The following is a 12,283-nucleotide window of genomic DNA, read 5'->3' as shown; positions in this document are numbered from 1 at the left end:
CAGCTGGGTGAGTAGCAAGAATCCTAGTTAGTTAGAGCCGAAGCTGCTGGAACAAAAGGAAAGGCACTCTTTAAAAGGCAAAAAGAATCTGGAAACAATATATATGTGCATATATATATTACAAACACACATATTTATATATGTATAAGTGAATCACTTGGCTGTACACCTGAAACTAACACAACGTTGTAAATCAACTAGACTTCAATAAAAAAATTAAATTTAAAGAAAAAATTAAAAAAGAGATGCAAGAGTATTAAAAGCCAATATCCAGATGAAGTCTAGAAACAATTGTCAAACCCGCAGATGTTTTATCTGCACAACATGAACATTCTGGCTCTCTGAACATCACTAACAAGCCAATTTAAAAGAAAAAATAATTTTTTTTAGATCCTTTTTTTGTTTTTGGCCGTGCTGTGTGGCTTGTGGGATCTTAGTTCCCCAACCAGGGATCGAACTCTGGCCATGGCAGTGAAAACACCGAGTCCTAACCACTGGACTTCCAGGGAATTCCCGAAAAAAATAATTTTATCCAGCTCTGTCCAGCAGAACAAAAATAAACAAATCATCTGCAACCTTAAAAATGGTAATAAATAAATAAAGAGCAAAAAGATAGACTGAAAAAGTACAAAACTGAATTTTATTCATACTAAATAACCAATAACCTCAATACAGGACCACAACCATTTATTCATTCATCAAACAGTCATCAGGAAGCTGCAGTGCGGCGGGCACTCTGCATTCATGTATCTGTTGCATCAAACACAAACTGAACATTTCAAAGACAAACAAAAGGTGTGGAGAAGAACAAGAACTTATTCCGGAATCTTATAATATATCACCTATCTCTTTCAACAAGATTTTTAGGTCTGTTAAGAGAGAAACAATAATAAAAATGATCCCAGTAAATTCACAGTTGGGGAAGGGAAACATAGAATCACAGGCAAAAGTATATGGAAAAGACTCTTACAAAAATATACAAAAAGAAGTACTGGTTTTAAAACAACAAAACAGAACTTACGTGTAGGCTAATGTTGCACTAAAGTGTTTCTTAATGTAGGTTTCCAAAACAGGATTAAAATGCTGAAATTTTCTATCAGCAATTAGTCCAATGATAAATACCTGTTAAATTAATATTTTCATTAGCGAAAGAAATGCAAACCATTTTAGAATCTTCAGCTGAATCACTTGCATTTCTGTGTGAGTCAACGAGCTCTAACACTTTCGGACACAGGCTGGTCAGCTACTTTACTTCTTCCCCTACAATTTACATTTGCCTAACTACAGTGTTACAGTGGGAGAAACTTTCTACCTCTCAATTCATCTGCTTTGATTGGGTTTACAACTGAAAGCACTTTCAGGGTTACTGTGATGGATCCCGCCCCAGCTTCAAAGGCTGCAACCTGAAAGCGTCCCGTAATAGCTGAGCAGATGCAAAGTCGAGGCCTCTTACCAGAGCATCAAACACTAATGTATCAAAGGTCTCGCTCTCCGAATTCTCCATCATGATGTTGAAGAGGGCATCCAAGGTGTCCTGGAGGAACTAGAGAGACACAAAAGGTCAGCAGACGAGGTAAATTCAGCCCACTCTCCCCAGCCTAGAACAACTATCATCCTTGGCAATACTGCAAACACCCACCATTCTCAAATGGCACCTACCAAGCTACAGACTTTGGGGATTTTTATCAGTCATTAGATTCACAAGACAAAAATCTGAGATGAGTGAATTCAGAACAAAGACAGGCCACCCTGAGCCAAGCAGAGGATGGGCAGCGGGGAGATGCCCTATAGCCCACCGCCTACCCACCCATGAGACCTCTCCAACGCTTCTCCTGACTTTCATCAGGACAAAAAGCTCAACAGCAACCCTGGGAAGTCCGAATCTGACTCATTCCGTACACGCTTGAGTGTGGGACCTGAGCTAGCAACTGGGCAGAAGCCATACAGGGACAAATTTCTAGTATAATAAAGGATCTTCTACAGACACAGATGGCCAAGAACAGAAGAGGTGTGTGATTCTGAAACTGGGGTACAGAGCGGAGAGCCATGAGCTTAATTTATTCAACAGTAATTGAGAAATTCCTTTTATGCCTAATATAATTCACCAAAGAAATATTACAGCATAGAATGACAAAACACTATGAATTTAATTTAGAAAAAATTAGGAGACTTCAAAGTTATGTCACACTAGAACCTGGCTTTGAACCCTGACCCCATTCTCCCCTGAAAGAAGTATAAGATGAACTAAAAAAGACTACATTGGAAGTAATGAGTTCCCTGTTGATGGGGTAGTTCAAGACTAGGCAGAATGATACACAATGGACTACTGACCGTAAAAGGGAATGAAGTATGGCTATATCATCATTAGTCACTGGGATTAGTACATCGAAATCACAGTGAGATATCACTTCACCCAGACTGAGGTGACTGTCATCAAAACGATGTACAATAGTTAGGTGTGGGGAAGGACGGAGAGAAATTAGAGCTCTTATACGGTGCTGGTAGAAATGTAAAATGACGCCATGGCTTTGGAAAACAGACTGACAATCCCTCAATGGGTTAAACGTACATTTACCACGTAACGCAAACATTTCATTCCTGGGTATGTAACCCGAAGAATGGAAAACATACATCCACACAAAAACCTGTACGAAAATACGCATAGCAGCTTTATTCATCATTGCCAAAATGTGTCCATCAGCTGATGAATGGATAAAAAAAACTGTGGCATATCCATACGGTGCAATATTTATTATTCAGCCATAGAAAGGAATGAAGTTCTGATACATGCCACCACATGCCTTGAAAGCATTACACTAAGCAAAAGAAAGCCAATCAAAAAAGGTCATATATTGTCTGATTCAATTTACATAAAATATCCGGAGAGTCAAATCCATAGAGAAAAATCTATGGATTTCTCCGGTTGCAGGGAGAGTGGAAGTGATGGCCAACGGATATGGGGTTTCTTTTTCCAGTGGTGGAACTGTGCTGAAGTGAGATGGTGTGGACAGCTGCACAATTCTGTGAATACACTGAAAACCACTGAACTGTACAAACGAAAAGGTGCTTTCAGGTATGTGAATTACATCTCAATCAAGTGGTTATTAAAAACAAAAGGAGTAAGTGAGACGGGCCCACAGCCGGGACAAAGGTGTAACTGAGTGAGATCCCTAGACCAGATCTTCCTGGGCGGCTCAGCCCATGCACAGAACCTCAGGGGCCTTCATGTCTCCAGCAGAGGACCTCAAACAGTTCGACCCGCAGACACAGAAACTAAACACAGAGACCTGCTCCCCAACCACTGCTCGCTCCCCACCCCCCCGTGAGCCGTGGAACCTTGCAAATCCAGCACCCCACAGCTCTTCTTCCTGAGGGAGGACGTGTTCCCAGACGTAGGAAGTGATCTGAGACGCGTCAGGCATAAAATCCTCATTCTATTCCACTGTGCCACCTACCACCTAGTCTGTGCCAAGAATCGTCACATATAAATGACACGGGAATGAAACCAGCCGGACCAGGAGGCACTCTGGCCTGGACATCAAGGGCTCCGTCCACTCCGTAATTGTTTACGCCTGTACCACCTCTCGTTACTTTTGTATCATTTCCCATCATTTCAGATTGTAAAAGCTTTGCAAAGGTCAAAACTTGACGCTGGGGCTTCCCTGGTGGCGCAGTGGTTGAGAGTCCGCCTGCCGATGCAGGGGACGCGGGTTCGTGCCCCAGTCCGGGAGGATCCCACATGCCGCGGAGCAGCTGGGCCCGTGAGCCATGGCCGCTGAGCCTGCGCGTCCAGAGCCTGTGCTCCGCAACGGGAGAGGCCACAGCAGTGAGAGGCCCGCGTACCGCAAAAAAAAAAAAACTTGACGCTGCCATCTGCTAACAGCCCAGTGTTACTGCCAACAGACACACCAGCGTCCAGTGCCAAGCCCTGGCTTGTCACAGTTCAGGGAAAGAGGTCTACCAGCCCCACCCAGACAAATGACACAGAAACAGGACAGCAGACAGCGGGGACCTTGTGTATCTGGCCGTAGAGCCGCAGCAGTGCAGGGACACGAATGTCCTGAAGGCGATCCCTCACACAAGGCCATGAAAGACTTCTTCTGACACCCACCCTCTCTCCAAGACCATCCGCTGGAAGAGCACAATCACCATTTTCATTTCCCACTAAAATGGGAAACTATACTTTTTACTAAATGAGCAAATACTTTTCTCAAGCAATGTCACTTTTACTAAACAAGCAAATACTTTGCTCAGTCTATCAAGCAATGGCATCTCTCCACTAAAAGTTATAAAGACACAGAAGGGAGGTCTCGAATAAATGGAATAAAACCCACAATCTATCAGTGTCCTTCAACAGAACAAACGCAGCCCCACGCAGGCTGGGATTCCCTCTGCTCCTGGCTCTGTTAACAGCCTGGTGGCCTTAGACGAGTCTATTCCCTGCTCCAGGCCTACAGGGTATTAGGATACACTGTCAATGGGAAGGAATAAACAGGCAGAACAAGTAAGGGCCGGACAGGTCATCCAACCCTGGGGAGTACCACAGTGAACACAGGAAGGAGAGGGAGAGAGGTGAGAAAACCATCTCCGGGACGAACAACAAGGTGTGATAACAGATTAGATAAGAGGAACTGAGGGGGGGCAATAAAACCAGACGGTTCTAGAACTTTCCTGGTCAGTGCGTCAGTAGCTCAACAAAAATACAATTCCTGATGTGACACAGGGACCGAAAAATGAAAGAGGACACAACTTCATTAACTGTGGGTCTTTTAAAGTGATGTTAACTTAATTCACCCAGTTTTCATCTGAATTAGGGAATTCATAGAACCCAGGGAAGTTTAAAATGCAGTTAACATTGTCCAAGCCAGCAGAAGAAGACAAGGGCCAGGAAAAGGTGATTAAAATTTGAAGATCAGTGAGGATATGTTTGAACGGTTATACAATGAATTTAGGAGAGCAATGCCAGCAAATTAATTTCTACTGAAGTTAACCACACTGCCGCTTAATTAAGGCCATTTTAAGTAATTAATTTTCACAGAGATAAGGTCGTCTCCCTCCGCAAGCACCTCTCACGGAGGATAAAGAACTGAGGCGGCGACACGGACCTGGCCGTGGGGACCTTGCGCTCTCGGGCAGCCACGAGTGGTGGCCCGGCTTGTTGCACGCCAGCCAAGGTGGAGCCCAGTGGCCACAGAAATGCATTTCCTTACATACAAGGACAAGTCACTGGGCACAGGAGTGGCAAGGAGAGCCTTTTACTGAAGAAAATATTGGAACCACCAACGATGACCAAATCTGAGCGCTCAAAGGGACCTCCGATCACTCTAGTCTGACTGTCCTATCGCAGATGAAGATTCAAGGGCACTGCTCCAGGGCCTGCTCTGTGTGAGGCTAAGCAATCAGTCCAAGACCCCATGGGAGGAAAACGGCCAAGACAGGACTGAGTGCTGTGATCTTTCTGACACACCGCGAAGCTCTCCACATCGATGACAGGGCTCCTAGGTGAGTCGAGAGCCAGGTTAACGATCACGGGGGTGGTCATGATGGCGACAGTGATAAATCCTGATACTACCCGACCGCCTCCCAGGGGCCAGTACCTCATTTAACCTCCACAGGGACCCTGTGAACAAGGCACTCTGCTCATGTCCATTTTACAGCAGGGGAAAGCAAGGTTTAAAGACGTTATTTAACCTGTGTCAGCCCCACAGTGAGGATCCGCTGGAAGAGGAAGCAGAACCCTAGACCTGGTTGATTCCAAAGCCTGTTTCTACCACAGTGAAGCCAGGCCGCGCTCCCCGGACCGGAGTCCAAGAAGGATTCTGTTGCCTTAGAGGCGTATGTCCACATCCCGGAGACACTAGGTGTTAAAAGGCTTAGGACCAGGCGGACCTCGTTTTACTGCACTTGGCAGACACTGTGGTTCTTACCCATCAAAGATCTGTGGCAACCCTGGGTCCAGCGTGTCTCTTGGAGCCGTTTTTCCAACAGCATTTGCTTACTTTGTGCCTTTGTGTCACATGTGGATAATTCTTGCAATATCTCCCACTTCACTATCATTACGTTTGTGCTGGTGATCTGCGGTCAGCGATCTCTGATGTGACTGTCGATTATCACTCACTGAAGGCTCAGGTGATGGCTTGGCATTTTTTAGCAATAAAGTTATTTTTTAATTGTTTTTTTAATGGACATGGTTTTTAATTTTGAGGGTTTTTTGTTTCTTTTGTTTAAACATTTTTCTTCTTTTGTTTTTTTCCACTCACTGTGAGGCATGTGGGACCTTGGTTCCCCAACCAGAACCCGTGTCCCCTGCAATGGAAGCGCAAAGTCCTAATCACTGGGCCGCCAGGGAATTCCCTTGTTGTTTGTTTGTCTGTTTGTTTGTTTGTTTTTAATTGAAGTATAGCTGATTTACAATGTTGTGTTAGTTTCAGGTGTATGGCAAAGTGATTCAGTTGTACATATATATATATATATATTCTTTTTCAGATTCTTTTCTTTTTAATTGTGAATAATATTTTATTTAGTCATTTTTGTTTACAACTAAAACTCTTGCAAGGAATTTGAGGACATCCTCCTCCGACATTTGCAGGACATGAAGGGCTCTGGACATTGTGAAAGTTTCCCTTTAAGTTACGATGGGAACCCAGAACAATGCGGTACGGACCCCTGTCGGGGGTCTAGCTCAGAAAGCCAGATCCTTCTCCATTATAGGTTATGGCAAGATATTGGGTATGGTCCCCTGTGCTATGCAGTAGGTCCTTGTTGGCTACCTATTTTACATTGTACTTATTTTTTTTCACGTGATGCTACTGCACACTCAGCAGACTACAGTAGAGTGTAAATGTAACTTTGATACTCACTGGGGAACCAAATAATTCGTGTGACTTGCTTTCCTGTGGTGGTCTGGAACCAAACCCGCAGTGTCTCGGAGGCGTGCCTGTACCATCTTGGGAGGCGGAGCCTACACCTCCTCATATCCGTAAGGACAACAGAACAACCAGAACCAGCATGGGAGCCACGTTACCTTCACCACTTCGCCACCATCCACCTTCATCAGCTGCCTCAGGTTCTGCTGCAGCAGGTTGGTGTTGGATCGCCACTTCAGCAGCCCCAGCAGGTCCACTGGAAACAGTAAACGAACATCAGTTCCTCACAGCAAGGACTCTGTCTCCCTCGTTCACCCATCGTGTGAGGTCCTCTAAATCATTTTTTGAACAGATGAACCAAGCCTATTTGGAAACGTGAGCCACGTAAATATTTCATTACTTTCTAGCAACATCCTTGACACCCAGTGTGACTGGATTCATTATTTCCAACTACATTTACCATGAAATGATTTCCACATGGAGGCTTTCAAAAGGCATCTGGGGAGGGCTTCCCTGGTGGCGCAGTGGTTGAGAGTCCGCCTGCCGATGCAGGGGACACGGGTTTGTGCCCCGGTCCGGGAGGATCCCACATGCCGCGGAGCGGCTGGGCCCATGAGCCATGGCCGCTGAGCCTGCGTGTCCGGAGCCTGTGCTCCGCAACGGGAGAGGCCACAACAGTGAGAGGCCCGTGTACCGCCAGGAAAAAAAAAAAAAAGGCATCTGGGGAGGCTACGGAAGAGGGACCGGCCTCTCGAACCCACAAGAAGGCAGATCAGAGCATGGAAGAGGGACCGGCCTTTCCAACCCACAAGTAGGCAGATGAGAAGAGCAGCAGGCCTGCAAGGCTGCTGGCCATTCAGTGCTGTCCTGGCAGCTCCTGCCAAGGGGTTTTCTCCTGTTCAGGAATAAGATTCTTAGGTTTTTAAGATAAAATAAATAACCAACATAAATTCAAGTACTGAGAATGCAAGGGGACAGTCCCCAAAGGAGACAGGAACCCTGACCCTGGAGACCCCTGCTGCACTGAGCTTGCCACCTTTACCAAGTCCTGGCCCTTCCAAAAGTTTCTGTATGTTTCTTTTCTAATAGAAAAATTGCAAGTTGAACGTATTGGTTTTTGCAGACAAAATGTGGAAGACAATGTTGAGAAATGATTTTGTTTAAGGCATGAAAACAGAATCCAAAACATCTCTGGGAAAGGACGTCTTCATCTGAAGTCATATTAATATCCCACTACGTGAAAAAACACAGTTAGCAAAGCACATCTAATTTACTGTTTATGCTCATCGGGAATGAACTTCTGCTACAGAAACTGTCTCCATAAAAAAAACCCTAGTTAATACTGAAAAAAAATATATAATTTTGGCAATAGGTAGAATTTCAGTGAACACAAGACACCAGTTATAATTCAAGGATCAGACCACACAAAAGGCATACGGGGGATGAGCGCCAAACACACATTCTCATTTATATCACCTCACCCCCAAGTACAGCTGATGAAGGGAAGAGTTACAAACAGGAAAGTGTGAAGGGGACAGCATCCTAGTGTCTTTAGAATGCAAAGAGAGTAGACTCAAACACCAGCCGGGCCACGCCACCAAGATGTGACCTTGGACACGTACCTTCACCTCAGTTTTTCTATCTGAACAATGGGCACAGTGTTACCTGGGTCACAGGGTTGGTGCAAGACTTAAATGGCAAGACGTGGAGAAAGCACTTAGTGTGATGCCAGGCAGGAAGACCAACAGCAGCCACCCATCAAAGAGGTGAACATTTTAGCCATTCATCATGAAGGTTAACGTGTTTTAATTTCTAATTGAAAGTGAAGTCGTGAGAAGGGCTATATACTGCCCAGACACGCTCTCAGTCCCAGGGTTAATGGAGATTTCCACCTCATAAGAGTTACCAGCGTTTTTTTTTTTTGTGGGGTTTTTTTGTTTGTTTTATTTTTAAACAGCTTTTGCGAATGCTAGAAGGGACCGCTTATCTTTGGTTTTTTGTTTGTTTGTTTGTTTATTTTTGGCTGCATTGGGTCTGCATTGCTGCACAAGGGCTTTCTCTAGTTGCAGCAAGCAGGGGCTACTCATCGTTGCGGTGCGCAGGCTTCTCATTGCGATGGCTGCTCTTGTTGTGGAACACAGGCTCTAGGCACGCAGCTTCAGTAGTTGTGGCACGTGGGCTCAGCAGTTGTGGGTCTCGGGCTCTAGAGCACAGGTTCAGTAGTTGCGGCACACGGGCTTAGTTGCTCCGCTGCATGTGGGATCTTCCCGGACCAGGGACTGAACCCGCGTCCCCTGCATTGGCAGATGGATTCTTAACCACTGCGTTTTTTTTAATGGAGGTGAGCTAATACTCTGGATCCCATTCATGTAAAGTTAGTGGCACTTCGGATTAGAGGGAGGCTGAGGTTCACCTCTGTGTTGTACTTTTGAGAAAAGATACAGCTGGGCAAATTAGCAGTGGACAAACACCTTTGAGGAGGGGTAGCTTGCTCAGCCCCACACCCTCTCTGTCCCCTCTCATTCCCAGGGAACCACCACAGTTTGGCTCGTAATAATTCTCTGCCTCATGGCTTCTCTCTCTCTAATTACATAGTAAGCTGATGGAGGAGAGGAACCACGTCCCCTACTTCTTTTTCTATCCCCCAAAGCATCCAGCATAACGCTGAGAACAGAGATGTTTAATACAAACCTCGATGAATAATTCAGCCGCACTTTTCCCTAAGAAATGGAACTTCACAGTAACACGTCATGGTTTCAGAAAAATGACTCCCTCAAATGAGAATCTGGGACTCAGTGCCAGAGGCCAATTGGGGCAGCCCCATCTTGCACACACCTGACACGCCACCATCCAGAAAAGAGGCGTTGTTGGCTGGTGTGAAATGAACAACAAAAGATGTGTCCCCCTCACGCTTCGTGAGCTGCATCACATCGGAATTTCCTAGTTGCCTGGCAACAGCCACTGGAGAGACCAGCGTGCTGTGCCCCTCAGTCCCGAAGAGGGGATTACCCTGTGTCTGATGAGATTCAAAGAGCTTAAGGGTGAGAGGAGGTGGGACACATCTCCTCGGGAAATTACTGTGACTTAATACCTTGAGAATGTCCTAGTTCACAGTTGTCTTCCCCAGGGACATGTGGGTTAAGAAGGATTCTCTGCATGGGCCTCACGACCTAACCGCTATTCAACACACTGTTTTAATGGCGAAAATATATTCAAGTTCCAAATAACAACTTCCGAACGTGCTTTTGGAACATGACCCATTTCTAAGAAGGTGGCTTCCCACACAGCGAAGATGGCAAGACAAAGCAGAAGCTTCAGTGCCCCATTGGACAGGCTGCCCTGAGTTAAATGAAGCCCTAGAAGGAGTAGCCAGCTGTCAGGCTAGTTGACTATCAGGGCCATATCCAGAGGGTAACATCTGACCTACGGGGTCATCATTCCTATAACCCAGTCTCAAGCCAGCACCGGCCTTGCTGACAGCATGTTCCCTGGGCACTAAACTTGCAAACTCCCTGCACATAATCTACCCCTCCCCATGCTTTCACGGAACACAGTGCCCCAGGGAAGGGTTTCCGTCTGCTCATGGAGGTTACTAGAGCAGGCAGTGAAAGTCTGATCAGGACCGGCACTCTCCACTACCACGCAGGGCCTTCCAGATGACAGGTTCCTTCTGTCCTATGATCAGCCTGTTAAAGTCCACACGATGACTGTCCCTTGAGCCCATCCGAGACTACTGCCAAGCTTTACGGACAACCCCCGGGAACACGATTCATGACAGCAACCGACATTAATAATCAAAATCCGTATCAGTGGCTGAGAGGAAAACATATTGGATTTTCAAGCTGACTTTCAAGAGAACGTGAAGCTACTCTCCACGGCTGTGAGACCATCACATTTGGTGAACTCGATTTTTCAATGTAAGATCTGTGCAGAGGACCCTCTGCCTCGACCAGACAGCGTGGTCTGAATCAGGAGGGCCCTGGCCGCACGGTCATGCCTTGCGGAGGCTGCAAGCCCGTGGGAACAATGTCGAGCACCCGGGCCCGCAGCGTGGGGACACTGGGCACCATCTGATGCTGCGTTAAGGTCGCACTTTGGTGTGAGTGCATCAGCAAGGGGTGCCTTATCTCGCTGTCAGGGGGACTAGAAATGTCGTCAACACCAACTTGTAAAACTAAAGGTAACTGGTAATTATCTCAATGAGTAGCTGAGAGAGGGGAAGACCCAAGGAGGGTAGGGGCCTCACCCCCTAGAGCTCCCGTAGCCCTCAGACAGCCCTCTGAGGCAGGCATTATAGCCAGGGTATAGATGAGGAAAATGAGCTCAGAGACTCTAGTTCGAGGTCATTCCCAGGGTTATTAGCACAGGGCCAAGGCTCAAGTTCAGACTCCAAATTGTGTGGATTTCTCCCTTCCCTTAGCCGGAAAGCTTTTTTATTTTTTAAAGTAAATCCATTGCTTTATCCCTCTTTGAGGTTCATCCTTAGCATAAAATCAGAACGTGAGTTTCAAAGCAGAACAATGTCACCCTCTCCCTCTCTCCTTGTCCAACAGCATCCACACGGGCCATTACGGAGGGAAGGTGTGAATGACTCGCCGGCAGGCTTCAGGGACCTAAGGAAGCCTCCTCCATTCAGCAGGGAGCACGAGAAAGATGGGGTTGAAGGAGAAAAACTCCAGGGCGAACCCGTTTCTGGCCCCAAACTCACCATTCTGGGTCAGTTTGGTGGAGCACACGAGAGTTGAGATCTGGAAGGAATCTTTGCTGATGGTGCAGCTCCCAAGACTCTGCATGCTCTTCCCCGTCGCCGAGTGGCCCTTCTCTTCCAACTCGGCTTTGGTGGACGGCAGGCTCAAGTACGTGCCGGCGTCTTCCAGCTTCTTCGCTTCAGCCTGTGGGTTTAATGATGGAACAGGTCAAATACAACTGACAATCCCGTGCAATATTTTCTACCTCTTAGGATCCTTAATCCTTTTAACCATCATGATATTTGCTCTTTATCATTTGCTAAACCACTTATTTTATTTTTTTTAACTTTTTATTTTATATTGGAGTATCGTTGATTAACGGTGTTGTGTTAGTTTCAGGTGTACAGCAGAGTGATTCAGTTATACATATACATGTGTCTATTCTTTTTCAAATTCTTTTCCCAACTAGGCTGTTACATAATATTGAGCAGAGTTCCCTGTGCTAAACTGCTTATTTTAATGATTTCCCTTATTCCTGTAGATGAATTCATTCACACAGAGGATTTTTTTAAACAGCACTTAATGTGTTATTGTGTATCAGCTTCTCTCCTCAGGGACAGCTGGTCATCTGAAATGTTCATTTACATAATTAAATGTTGCTAGATAGCAGTGTTCTCACAAAGATGGGAAATGTCAGCTCAGGCCAGGAAGCCCAGAAAGACTTGAAAC

General features: G+C 45.9%; 1 protein-coding gene across 2 annotated transcripts in view; it reads right to left on the bottom strand.

Annotated features, from left to right (window-relative positions):
- Positions 1 to 12,283, bottom strand: part of DOCK1 (dedicator of cytokinesis 1) — a 542,215-nt gene that overhangs the window by 410,680 nt on the left and 119,252 nt on the right. For both annotated transcript variants that reach the window (XM_027112936.1, XM_027112937.1), the window contains exons 18-21: positions 11,575 to 11,758; positions 7,025 to 7,122; positions 1,454 to 1,543; positions 1,022 to 1,122 (exon numbers count right to left, since the gene is read on the bottom strand). In XM_027112936.1, coding sequence (XP_026968737.1) covers positions 1,022 to 1,122; positions 1,454 to 1,543; positions 7,025 to 7,122; positions 11,575 to 11,758 — 473 coding nt within the window. The remainder of the gene's footprint in view (positions 1 to 1,021; positions 1,123 to 1,453; positions 1,544 to 7,024; positions 7,123 to 11,574; positions 11,759 to 12,283) is intronic.

The sequence above is a fragment of the Aethalodelphis obliquidens genome, unplaced genomic scaffold (genome assembly GCF_003676395.1).
Source record: "Aethalodelphis obliquidens isolate GAN/ISIS:26980383/991018 unplaced genomic scaffold, ASM367639v1 scaffold11, whole genome shotgun sequence".
Classification (NCBI taxonomy): Eukaryota; Metazoa; Chordata; class Mammalia; order Artiodactyla; family Delphinidae; genus Aethalodelphis; species Aethalodelphis obliquidens.
The sequence above is the reverse complement of the archived record's forward strand: the minus strand, read 5'-3'. Positions and strand labels throughout refer to the sequence as shown.